The following is a 13,850-nucleotide window of genomic DNA, read 5'->3' as shown; positions in this document are numbered from 1 at the left end:
TCTCAGTGAGCAACATCGATGCTTTGGCTGAATCAATGGCTCATCAATGCCTTCATTCTTCAACAAATCATGTTCATTCACCCGACACTCATTTTCCATTTTTGTTTGTTCTCGCATACTAAAGAAAATCAGCTAATTGTTAAATAGAAAGCTTTATTAGCTCCTTCAAAGTGGAAGTTTGCATGTGACTGTCAAGAATAATTTGCTCAGAAAACATAGAATTTTTGCTTTCGAATCGATAAAAACGGTTTAGTTCTGAATGGCTGCAAAGAATCCCGAACTCAAAAGCCGCAGGGATTATTGAGAATTAAAAAAAAAAACGTTCTATTTGCTTCAGCTCTAAATCGGCTGAGAAGACATACAAGAGTTTGTATGCTTGCGTTGTGAACGTTGCATATTTCCAGTCAATAAGAAATAAGTTGGCAATTGATCTTTTAAAGTTCTTAGCAACGACAAAACGTCGAAAATCCTACTCAGAAACTAGTTTAAAAACCTAAGTCTCACTCAAAGAAGCATCGTCTTTATTAAGAGTAAACTCAGAATACTCTAGAAAATTTACTGTAGACTGAAAACATGCTCAGAAGGTTCAACACGTGGCGCAGTTTTGGGAGTTATGTTGTTATCTTAATGTGTTAATGCGAAAAATCATGTTTGTGGAAAGACTATGCTTAGAAGTGCGCTTAGAAAACTGTAAACCTTGTTGTATTCCCTTCCAAAACGCTTGGTGGCTAGTAAACCACGTTGAAGCCAAATACTGCTTAGAAAACCTTTTTTCCGTTTCAAGCATTTTGCTTTTACGCTGAAAACAGCTTGGCGGTTTAGTCTTTGTGCTTTGTGGGGAAAATATTATGTAATTTCAAGTCAGAAGGCTTTCGAACCATTATTTACTATTAAACTCGAAAAATTTCCTAAAGCCGATTAAGTCAGCCGGCAAATCATTCAAACCCCGAAGTATGGAGAAAAGCTGTTCAATTAGAACTCAGAAGCTGGTTCTATTGTCCCTTCTTGTCGCGCATCAACTTACTCAGAAAACCGCAACCGCCTAGAAAAAAAACTCAAAAAAGCCTGCAGTTTGTCGAGTAGAGACTTAAAAGCTTGTTGTGATCGTTCATGTTCAGTCAGAATTTATCGGGAAACCTCAGAAAGCTTTCTGATATATGTTTCACTCCAAAAGCTCAGAAACGTTTGATTCACCTGTCAAAAACTCACTTTTCTTCTTTCACTTTCTTGCAGATTGCAGAAATTATTCTTAAAGGTAGATCCCGGAAATTTGGAAAATTTTGTAAGGTATTGAAGAACTGATTTTATAAACTTCTGAAAAGTGCAACTGGTAGATTTGTTTTCGAAAATATGCTCAGAAAACCTTAAAACCGTTTTTGCCATTTCGCTTTCAAGCTGCACAAAAATTTTTTTTTTTTTTTTACTTTTACTGTTAACTCGAAAATGAGTCGACAAGTTTTCTGAAGCTGCTTAAGATGAAAATAATTAAAAACCTCTTCAGGTTTTTAATTATTGTATATATTATATTATATTTTAATAGACAGATTTTTATCCAGAGAAGTCTGGATAAAAATCTGTCCATTTTGTGTCCATGTTTAGTCAGAATCCATTGGGGAACCTCAGAAGGGTTTCCAATATGCGTTTGCCCCTAAAAGTGCAGAAACGTTTGCTTCACTTCGGAAGACCCACGTTTTCTGCAATTGATTATATAAAAGTGTCAAAAGTGCAAATGTCATACGGATTTGTTTTGAAAAATGTGCTCAGCAAGCCTTAAACCTGCTTCAGGTATTTTGCTGTTAAGCGACAAAAAGGCTTGTGGGTTTTTCCCATGTTACTTGTGAGGAAGAAATTAGATACATTCAAGTCTTCTGAGCAAAACATGCTTCCATTGGACAAATTGTCCTTAAAATTGAATAAATCCAGACGCTTTCAGCGTGTTTTTTATCAGTTCTACTAGCGTATGCTGGAAATGTGGAAAAACAAAAAGCGCAATTGAAAAAACCATTCGGTCTAATGGCAGCTTCCCGAAATTTCACCCTGCATAAGATGTTTACCTCGCTGACTGACGCTGGTAATCCAATAACGAGTAACGGAACCAGGGGACGCTTTTACGATGTTTTGTCACATAGTATTATCGGTCATCATCGGTATTATGTTCATTATCGGTATTATGTTCATCATTTATACATCTGAATATCGGGCTTTAACCAGAAATTAGATTTTAACACATAGAAATTGGTCTTTCTTCGGGAAGAATTTCTAGCAATTTCAAGGTGCATTCCAGACTGGGAAACTTCCAGAATAAGCTGTTGGAAGTAGATAAACATGTTTTAAATTACACATCAAACATTTCTGCTTCCGAACCAGACGCTTATAATTGGAGTTTTTCATTAGAGCAACTTTATAATTAAAACTAAAGTTAATAGGTCGTTACAACCATTTAAAGGTGCTGTTAACTACGCCCTACGGTGTGCTTTCATTCTTTCATATTGAAGAGTTTAGCTTCAGTCATTTTTTGCACACCCTCAAACCCTTGCGGGCAGTAAAATCAATAGAAACAAACCGAATTAACGCATTGTGTGGCAAATAGTTGCCACACCGACTAAACCATAGAGAAAATGCGCATCAAATCGTCTAATAATGATATCAACAACAATAAATCAATAACAAATACGCTCTGCTTTAATAATGGGATTTTGGGTGAGCGAATCCGCTTGATTTGCCGCACAAGGTAAATTATGTTAATTGAAAAGCGTTAACCGGTAACTTTATTATTAATAATTTTCGAATTAATTATTCAACGATTACTTTGTTTAGCTTTGCATAACTATTTTCGATTATTTCCGTCCTGCTCGTCCAATAATTGCATTAAAAGCCGCAATACTAATAGGGTATTTAGCTCGTTAGCTGCATCAATCTGAATGTGATTATTTATCGATTCCGTCTCCATATACCTACTTAGCTAATAATTTATGTATCGAGCACGAATGAGGACGCTTTAAAGTTTCCTCCTCTCGTGTATATTAATACTTCTATATAAATTCCTCGCTACATTAAATAGCTGAAAAGAGGCAATTCAAAACTATCGGTTCTGCTGATTGAAATCAATTAATCAGTGCTTATTAATTGCCTTCAGGTCGCAATTTCACTGGAAAATCGTCGTTTCAAATGGAGAAAAAATGAAAGAGAACAAACAATAATCCGCTTCGAAATATGAAGGAAACGAGGAAACAAGCCGGGAGTAAAAATAATTACAGCTCTTAATTTATTTGCGAACTGAACTTCAAAACTAATTCCGTCCCAGACCGGCTAAGCGATGAGTAATAAGGGCCGTTCTTTGTTTTTCTCCCTTAATGGAATTTACAACAGGGGTGGCGCACAGGGTCGTAAGCCAGAAAATTGGCAAAAATTAAATTTTTACTAACTACATTTTTGATAACTGTGGTTCACCAGAAACTGTTTCTTAATTCCCATGCAACAATCATAAGGAAAAGCGATTTTCTACTCCAGCAAATGGACGACTTTCTAAATTATTGTGGAAATCCCAACTGTTAAACTCGGCGATTATTTTGCCGACTGCGAGTTTTATAGTTGGTAATTAGTTTTGCCGTGCGAACGAAAAAAAAGAAGTTATGAACTGTCGGGAGCCGGGGATTAAATTATGACAATGTCAAAATTTGTGCCCGGTTTCCGAGGGGCAGCGGATTATGAGCAAAAATGTTCGGGCTAAAACACTTGTGAGGAAAATCGCTCTTGTAAGGGTGCTGTTTTCGATGTGGAAATAACGGCCCGATTAGTAGCCCGCAATTAATACGAAATGCGAATTGAATAAAAGCCTCATGTTAGGCCATAGAAAACAGAAAAATTCCCAATAAGTTTTATCCCATACACGTAACTGTGCTACCAGTTTAGTACCTACACGTGAAAGATGGGAAAGTTAATGGATTTTCCATTATTTGATTGATTAGCGCGTAAAATTGCTAAAGAATTTCTACTTACATGTCGCTCTTCATTTGAGTTCATTCCTGGAAAAAAAATCAGATATTAGTAACTTGAAGGATGACAATTGTTGAAGAAATGCCCAATTTTTTTGGCTTATTATTTAGACCATCCGTTCTGGTAAGTTGTCACTTACTCAATTTTATGCTGCTTTGGTTAATTTCACTTTTCGACCAAACTATACGGTGATATGAACGATTGCACCATTTGCAAAAAGGGTAAAAAATTGCTTCTGAGGCGCTTTACATGAACTCTTTCAGTTTTAAGTGTCTGGTAGACTGAGAAAATTCCAAAGCTCTACTTGCTCTTGATTAGAAGCTACAATTTTTATGGGTGTGTGGTAGATGTGGTATGGGTGTTTTAAGGCGCATAAAGATGCGATCTGAATACAATTTTTAGGGGTTTCATATTCAAGATCTGAAAGCGTCAAGTTGCTGCTCGTTCGAAAATATAAGCTAGGAATTTTTATTGAAGAGCCTGCAGTGGCGTATAAGTTATAATTTTTGAATCAACATTCCGAAATAAAACAAAAATCGGCAACTTATACGAATGATCTCGGAGGTTTAAGAGCCGAGTCTCTTTTATAGTCTGTGAACATAAGTTGCTACATGCTCTATATTAGAAGCTGGCATTTTTTATTGGAATGTCGCGAAAAGGCAAGAATTAGCATTCGAAGTGATTTCAATGAAATTATTAAGGTTTTCAGATCCAAGTGTTTTTTATATAATTTGAAAGTTTCAAGTTGCTACTCGCTCTAGGTTAGAAGTGGCGACTTTTTAATAAAGTCTGCAGCTGTGTGAAAACCTAAGTTTTTAGATGAATATTTACAAAAGGCGCAAAAATCAGCATCTGACGGCATTTTAATACAATTTATAAAGGTTTATCTAAAGTGAAAGTTTCAAGTTGCTACTCGTTCTAAGTAGGAAGTGACAATTTTTTAATGAGGAGACGAATCTACAGTTGTGTAAACCAGTATTTTATTATGAACATTCACAGAGGCTGCGAAATTAGCATCTGGTCTAATTTCAACAAATTTCCGAAGGTTTTGAGGTAAAAGTGTTTTTTATCTAATGTGAAAGTTTCAAGTTGCTACTTGCTCTAAGTTAGAATTGACGAATTTTTAATGAAGAGTCTGGACTGGAAGTTTCATGGACTGTAGAAGTTTCCTGTTGTTACTCGCTTTAGATTAGAAGTTAATAATTTTATTGAAATGCCTGCCATTGGCGCGAGAACGTTAAATTTATAGGTAACCTTAAAAAGTGTCAAAAAACCGACTTTTCTCCTAATATACAACACGCTGCTTTACTTAGTGATCACAAGCAAATTCTTTCTCCTAGACAGTCCACTTATTTAGTTGCAGCTGTTTAAAGGACACGTTTAGTTGTATATTTTTCCAAAACCATCTGGAGAATCTCTACGTAAAAACTTATTCTCTGAAGATCAATATTTTTCATTTTCCTCCATACCTGAGAAGGTTAAAAAGTCGGCATCTTTTGCCTGTTTTGGAAAAATTCCTGAGATAAACTGAATGAACCTTCAAACAAATCATATGAATTCCATCTGGAGCTGTTGCCATCTGGACTAGTTTGAAAAACGTCTGTTTTAAATTTTTCCATGAAAAATCCTTGTTTTGGAAGCTGGAAATTTATCTTTTGATGCTCTCAATAATCACATTTTTTCTTTAAATGGCTTAAATGTAGAATGGATTCAATTTAATTTATTTGGTTTAAAAAAATATTCCAGATTTTGACTAGAAAATCCCTGAGGATGACCTGAAACCGAAACTTCCTCGTCTAAACGACGTCTCTCTTATAGAAAGAGTGATATGAGTCAGGTAACTCTATAAAGAAATCAAGTTTCGATCGGAGATAATTTAAATCTATTTCGAAAAAATGTCCAGATTTGCGCATTTTTCCCGAAAACCTTCAATAAAACCGAACGTTTCTCTTTAAGTAAGCTAAAAAATGCAGACTTATCTCAGCTGCAAATGTTTGAAGTAAATTGCCAAAACCGACCCGATTTCAACAGAAATTGAGAAATCTCGCATCAGGCTTCAATAACCAAATGTTCAAGTTGATAATTTAAGTTTTCGGAGTACAAAACCGCCCGTTTTCTAATGCGCTCAAACTCCCGAAACTCTGATCTTGAATTGACGATTTAAAGCATTGAACCGTTGTTAATTAGGCAGAGAATGAACTGAATGGCTTGTGGACGCAGAATGAGCTGGTGGACGTGAAAGCCACTCCTTCCTAGTCAAACTCCCCTCAGTCTTGGGGTAGTTTTCCCCAACAACTTTCCGCGATTCTTTTGGCTGTTTTGGTGCGATATTTCGCAGTAAACCTCACCATAAAGCCATAATCAAATTCCAAGCTGCCAATACCAGTGAGAGCTTATTGAAACCGTCCTGTGCAAGGGCGTGGGAATTTATCGGTTTCTCGGCGGCAAAATTTATAGAACATAAATTTGAGACACAATTTAAAAGTTTTTCACTTCGCGTCGTTCCTTCGCAACGTCCCAGCCGTCTAATTCATAAATCATGGAGCGGAATAACTAAATTTAACGCAAAAGGAGAATTATTGTACCACTTTTCGAACTTCAAATTAGCCCCCAAACTCCGGTTCGTGTCTGTTCTTTTCTCTATTACTTTTTTTCGTCTTTGTGCTCTCCTCATTTTGCTTCCGCTTGTTAAGTTAAAAGAACCGTTTTTTAGTCGGGAGTTTGAATTAACCAAAATTGAATTTGGAGTGCGACGAAAATGCAACAGAACGAAGAAGTTTGTTTGATTTTTCAAGGAAATGCTTGTGCATTTTTCTGTAGCAGAATCATAATTCAGACGCATTTTATTTGATATTTTATGTGAAGCGCTGAGTTTAATTGGATTTTCCACATGCACTCTGAGCAATTTAGCAAATATTTGGAAAACATAACTAGAGAAAAGCTCTGCTAATCCGCTCCACTTCAATAGTCTGGATTTTCCAGTAAACCCGATCGAAATTGCTGTATCTTCTATTTAACTTACTTAGGCACTAATCCGTATTATCTGCTTCTATACATCTGGCGTAGGAAAATTTCAACACCCTGTACCCTACAGCAAGGAGAGGCAAAGGAAATGTTTAATTAATTTTTATGGCATAAATATACCGTGAGTCCCAGAAGGAATGTCTAAATTCATGTAAAATTCAGCTGTGTATTAACTAATTGAAAAAATGAAGTTGATGATCGTAAATTATTTTTGAACCACCCTGTAGAAATAAATCTAGCATTAAAAAAGGCGTTTGGAAAGAAACGAAAAATTGACTGTTTCGAGCTTTTTTCCAAAAAACTTCGCTGAACTTGGACCTTTCTTTTGGGACTTTCACTGTGTAACAATGTATAATTCTTCACTGTGTCCACTTCACTCAGTCAGTCTTCAGCTGAAAGCATTTTCCAAACAATCCAGTTAAGGCGCATTTTTTTCGCATCCAGCTACCAATTAAATCGCCCTTTTCTCATTTAACACGGAATAAATTCGCTCGAGTTCTTTCGAAAGGAGGCCGGGGAACTTAAGGGTGGGCACCCCCCAAAGAACGTCGCGGCGCTATTGAAAAGCGAGCGTTCGAATGTTGTCATGCCAACCTGGAGAATCATTGTGGAAAGAGCGAGGCACTCCTTGTTTCACCCCAATGCACTCCTTATAGAATAATCGGGAGACACGGCTGGAATGCACCCGGGATTTATCCAGGATAACAGGGTTGGATTGCATTGCGCCACTGTGGCAACCGTCGCTTTAATCGTTTGTTTGGCTGGGTTTCGATTTTTTTCTATCTGCTCCCCCATATCGTGGAATGGAGACTTTTTCCACCCCATCAAACACTTCTCGTCATCGATCCCAATGAAATCCTTCAGGCAATTTGAATTCTTCTCCAATTCCCTCCCTGTGGAAGTCGGTTCGTCTGTTGACAGCTCGTTGACTCTCCAGAATATCTCCGGCGTGCTAATTGAGTCGGGCTTATAGCACCTCCATGGCTGGAGAGCGATATAATTAATTTGGAGTCGCTTAACATTGGGGAGGATGCACATTTAGCTGCCCAACTTACAATTAGCGGAATTTTCGTTTCTATCTCTGGGAAACAGCCCTCAAACAGCATCTAGCGCAACTTTCGACAAGTTACCATCAATTCCAAACTCGGGCGGCTAGAGGGTGGAAATGTTCACACGACATAGAGCAAGCAACGTTAATTGTAAGGTTAATCCACCATTCGGTCGGTTCGTGTTTTTTGCAACAGAAACAATGTTTTACAATGGAAATTTGAAGATTTTTTGAAGAATTGTCATCTGCAGAGTTGATGGTTTTCACACAATATGAAGCAAGCAACCTTAAGCTTACAGTCGAAACCACAAATCCATCATTCGGAAGGTTCCTGTTTTTTTTTAATACGAAACTACGGTTTACAATGGAAGTCTGGAGTTAATTTACGAAATAGTCATTTCATAGCAGTTTATAGTCCAAATCATAAGTCCATTATGAAGTAGATTTTATACATTTTTTCCAGTCCTAAACTCGCTCTCCAAAGAAAATCTGCAGTTATTTTACAAAATACTTTTAAAAACCGCAAAGTCCAAAACACGATAGCTACATAATGAGAACATTTTCAGAACATAAAGCAGCCACCCTTAACTCTCTAGCAGATCTAGCATTTCCACCAATACGCAGGTTGAATTCCAGAAAAATACTGACTTCGGCTTGACAATGAATCTCTGGAGTTTCTTCAGGTTATCTTCTTAAGATTTTAAAGTAGCTACACCTTTAAAAGTCTGCTGTCACATAGAGCAAGCACCCTTAAGCTCATTATTAAAATTACAATCCCGACATTGCAGGGACTGATTTTCATAATCATTCAAATACTCGAATTGATAGTGTCTGCAGTAGTGCAGTTAAAGGTTTGAAAAATTCCCACAATAAAACAGCACACACCCTTAAAGGAAGAGTAAAAATTGCACTTCCATCAATAGCCAAATCGATTTTTGACCAAATCTCGAATTTTAGTTAACAGTAAAACCGTTTATATTTCTGGGCAGCAGAACAGCTAGACGATTGAAATGTTCAATCAATAGTGCGCAAGCACCCTTAAATGCTTAAAAAATTAAAAATCGTAACTCTTCAGTAGACGCTTTGATTTACTCTTGATAATTTTACCGGTTTATAAATGAATCTTTTAAGTGACTTCGAGAAAATGTACAGCGTTCAAAATAATGCAGCGAGAGCTTCCAAAGTGTTCCCCCACCGTTAAACGCATGGATAAAGTGGCAATTTCAGCAATAAACGGCTGGATTAAAAAAACATGTTCAATTTCACTTCACAATCACTACTTGAGTTGCGCCAATTTATCAGGTCCGAAGTGGAGCAGGTAAAGGGTATAAATGTTCACACAAGAGAAGTCAAGCACCCTTAAATGCACAGTAAAAACTGGCAACTTTATCAATTACAGAATTCTGGTTTGCCATAAATATCCAAAGTTCTATAAACGTTTTTTTTTTAAATCACATCGTCCCCAAACTGGGGACGATAAGATAGAGTTTTGAAAAATTGTCCCTATATAAATCAAGCACCCTTAAGTTAATGGCACAAATTGCAACCTCAGCATTGATCAGGTTGATTTTTGACACAATATTGAATTTGGTTCTGACACAAAAGAAGACAAACACCCTTAAATGCACATGAAAAATTCTAAACTGAGCAAATGTAGTTTGGTACAGTTTTTTAAATTTTTAACTCTGCTTTGCAGTGCCAGTTAAAACGCCTCTGGTTTATTCAAAAATTCACAACCTCTGAAACCGCGCATTTAAAGCTCTCAATTTTTCACAGAATGGAGTTCACCCACCATTAAATGTACATAAAACATATTAATCTCGCAAACGTGCAGGTTGAGCTCGTGAATCCATTCGGTACAGCATCCATACTAACGGAACTAGAAGCTTGAAACATTTTCACAATACACAACAAGCACCCTCAAGTTATTTGAAAAAATTGGGACTCCCTTAATGATGAGGCTCATTTTTGGAAAATTTTTCGATTTTGCTTCACACACAACCCCTTAAACGTTCTCGAGTTTCCTTTAAAACTCCACCAGATGAAAAGTAGAGCAGCTAACGCTTTGAAAGTTTCACAGATTGAAAGCAGACACCCTTAGATTTGCACTAGAAATTGCAATACCATCAATATGCAGGTTGACATTTTGGAAATTATTCAACTTCCTTTCCAATGAGTCTATTGAGTTGCTTCCACTAATCTTGAAAAAAACACAACGATCCAAGTAAAACATTGAAAAATTTGAAACTTACGCTCAACACTGATAAACCCTTAAGTATACAGTGAAAAATTCAGCGGCATGAAAAAGCAGGTTAAATAAAAAACTTATATAAAAGATATTTCATCCGGGAAAAAGCTCGTAAACTCACTAATTTAAGACAGAGAAACAGAGACGGTTCACTGGCAAGAACACTCAGTATATTTCCATTCTCTTGACGTTTTTGGCCTCTGCTCATCCCGTTTGATAATGTTTGCTGCATATGAAAGCAAAACGTCCGGTCGAAACCGCATCAAAAGAAACGTTTTCTCGTTTCAAAAAACCCATGTTGAGTCTTTTTAAAATTAATTGTCATTAAATTAACAATAAAAAAGTCCCCTGATAGAAAAAGCGCCATTAAATGCGCGTAACCGATCAGAACATATAAAACTATACCAAAAAATTAATCAGCAATTAAATAATCAATTAAGCTTCGCGAATTAAATGGCCATTTCGCCGATATTATTAGTTCCAATAAAGTGGGATTCGTTTTCGGTCCGATACAGTCAAACGTGTGCCATTAAATAGGCGCTAATGGATTTTTCTTGCGAATGACACACCGAATTCAAGTAGAAAATCGACTCTCTTTCTAGAGCGAAATATAGGCCAATCCGATAAAGAACTGATTTTTCAGTGTTAAAAGTTAGGGTCAAGAACGGCAAAAATGAAAACGGAAAGCCGCCAAGTAAAAATCCGTGGTTTCAAAACCTGATCGAGGAGCGACTTGGGATTTCGTTTATTTAATAAAGACGCATAGCTCTCATTCTGCGCCAAAATTTAGTCCAATCGTATAAAACACTGATTTTTCAGGGAATGTTAAAAATTAGACCCAAGCGCGGCTAAGACAAAAACGTCAAAAAGAGAAGTCGTAAAAAAAAACCAGGGTTCTAAAACCTGAACAAGCAGCGACTTGAAATTTTGCTCATTTCATAACGACACATGACTCTCCTTTTGCGCCAAAATTTAGCCCAATCAATTAAAACACTTTTTTTAGAGAGTGTTAAAAATAGGACCCAAGCGCGACTAAGACGAAAACTCACAGTCGTCAAAAAACCAGGGTCTTAAAACCTGAACAATAAATACACATGACTCTCCTTCTGCACCAAAATTTAGTCCAATCGTATAAAACACTGATTTTTTAGAGTGTTAAAAATTAGAACCAAGCGCGACTAAGACGAAAACTCACAGTCGTCCAAAAACCAGGGTCTTAAAACCTGAACAATAAAGACACATGACTCTCCTTTTGCGCCAAAATTTAGCCCAATCAAATAAAACACTAATTTTTTAGAGTGTTCAAAATTAGAACCAAGCGCGACTAAGACGAAAATTTACAGTCGTCAAAAAAAAACCAGGGTTTTAAAACCTGAACAAGCAGAGACTTGGAATTTTGCCATTTCATTGCATTTCAAGGCAAGCTTGTAGAAGATGTACTTATGCCTTCAAAACCTTCGGCTCACGTCTAAACAATTTTTTCAAACAGGTAGAACAAATATCATTCCCATTTGACTTCAACAATCACATCCGTGATTTACCATTTGATTATCCAGCTTCCAAAGGGACGCAGAACGCTCAAGGGTGTTTAGGAGGGCCCAACCCTACCGGCTATCATTCCAGATAATGCCCGCATAAAACAAATCGAATTACCGTTCGCTCTCATCCCCAAGTGCTTTTCACACTACAGTGAACTTCCCTTTTCGGTAAATATGATTTATCAAGTGAATAAAACACCGACTTACCACTATTCGATTTGACGTCGTCCGATCTGTGTAGGTCGGGTTTCGCTGCCAACATGCTGAGCGAATGTTGGGCGGGCATCGCCCCCGATAGCCCCAAAATTCCGGCAGCCGAGCTGGGGGGTGCACCCCCTAAGCTCGGATGGGGCATCATAGGAATTGGGGGCGCAGCGTGCGCTGGTAGCTGAGCATGCATCTGTTGTAGCAAACGAGGCAGGTCGGGTCTCTGTTGCTTAAACAAAATGAACAATTAAACACTTAAAACTTAAAAAAAACAAAATCTATTTTTTTCAAACTTGAATTCTGATTTTTTTTTGCAGCCGCCTGGATGCAACTTCAGGAAATGTTTGCCCAGTTTAAACTGAATTGTTGGATTTTTACTTAGGAATATTTAAATATGAAGTAAACTTTTCTGGTAAAAATCAAGCCAAAAATTACCAGCTTAGTTTTATTTAACAAGATTTACAGGGCCAAGTTTTCCTTATTAAATTAACCTAATCCTATTGGCTTTTGTTGTTCTTGCTTAGGAATTTTTTGCAACAATGTGCTCACTTCACACTTGTCGTGTTGCAGCAAGGTTTAAATGCGTGAAAAATCGGAGAAAAGTGCCAATTTACTAGCACTTTCCCGGTTTATAGATCCAGGTTTCCTCTATTAAATGAGGAAAGTATCGGGGCTTTAGCTTTTATCGTTTTCAACTGAGAAATTTTTGAAACTAAAATATTCGCTCTGCTGTTGTTGATATGCGGCTCCGATATTTATTAAATGTTGTGCGTATCTAATTCAAGTGGAAGAAATTGATCGAGCTTCTTACAGCTTGTAGAGGCAAGTTTTCGTTATTATATGAGCTAAGCGGAGCCTCTCTAATTTTGAGGGCTTTTCAGCTAGAATTTTTTGAGATTCAGGTGTCCACTGTGTGACAGTGGACTTCGTCTAGTTAGAGCCTGACTTTTCAACGTGACAAAATTCAGAGAAAATCCTCAGCTGAATGACGTTTTTAGAACTTATCATTTCTTCTTTCTATTAAATAGTGCCACGACGATTTGTCTACATCTGGTTTTTTAATTAGAAACTTTTGAAAATGGAATGTTCAATGCTCTGTTGTCTATTTGCAGCTCCAGTTGTCAATGCGAAAAAAATCGCAGAAGTTGTCCAATCAAATGAAACTTGTCCTGTTGATCATGCCAAGTTTTCTCGGGTAAATAATGTCGAAAGCACAGTTCAAATTTGTCTGGTTTTTGAGTCAGGATTTTTCCAAAATAGGGTGTTGACTGTGCTCGTGTCTATTTGAAGATTTTGCATTTAACGTGGCAAAAATCGCAAAATGACTAAAATTTTTCAGAGCTTATAGAGCCAAAATTCTCTATTAAAAGGGATAACGAGAGATTTTCAGTTTTCCTGCTTTCTTAATACAAAAATTTTGAAAAATAAATTTTTCAGGTTATGCTTGTGCCTATGAATATTTTGTTATTAATCATAGAGAAATCAGAGGAAATTGCGAAATTAGGAAAACTTTCAGAATTTATGGAACCAAATTCGGCCCATTATAGCAGATCACGAGCACTTTTTCAGCTTTTCTGGTCTATTAATGAGAAATTTTTGAAAATAAAATATCCAGTGCGCTTTTGTCCATTTGCAGCTTCGCTTTTCCAAGTGTGAAAAGTGGCAGAAATTTTCGATTAAATGGTATTTTCCTAGTTTCAAGTGCCACGTTTTCTACATTAAGCAGTCTAAAAATCACAGTTTGAGCTTTTCCGGCTTCCAACCTACAAATTTAAAAAAATCACTGTGC

The 13,850-nt window shown here is 36.9% G+C and overlaps 1 protein-coding gene across 2 annotated transcripts in view; it reads right to left on the bottom strand.

Moving 5' to 3' along the window:
* Positions 1-13,850, bottom strand: part of LOC109541610 (transducin-like enhancer protein 4) — a 143,158-nt gene that overhangs the window by 48,302 nt on the left and 81,006 nt on the right. The window contains exons 6-7 of one of the 2 annotated variants that reach the window (XM_048661019.1): positions 12,062-12,290; positions 4,000-4,025 (exon numbers count right to left, since the gene is read on the bottom strand). In XM_048661019.1, the coding sequence (XP_048516976.1) occupies positions 4,000-4,025; positions 12,062-12,290 (255 nt within the window). The remainder of the gene's footprint in view (positions 1-3,999; positions 4,026-12,061; positions 12,291-13,850) is intronic. The other variant, XM_048661020.1, reaches the window with a different exon arrangement.

The sequence above is a fragment of the Dendroctonus ponderosae genome, unplaced genomic scaffold (assembly GCF_020466585.1).
Source record: "Dendroctonus ponderosae isolate FM_Combo_2020 unplaced genomic scaffold, Dpon_F_20191213v2 Dpon_F_20191213_1, whole genome shotgun sequence".
NCBI lineage: Eukaryota > Metazoa > Arthropoda > Insecta > Coleoptera > Curculionidae > Dendroctonus > Dendroctonus ponderosae.
This window is presented reverse-complemented; position numbering and strand designations above follow the sequence as displayed.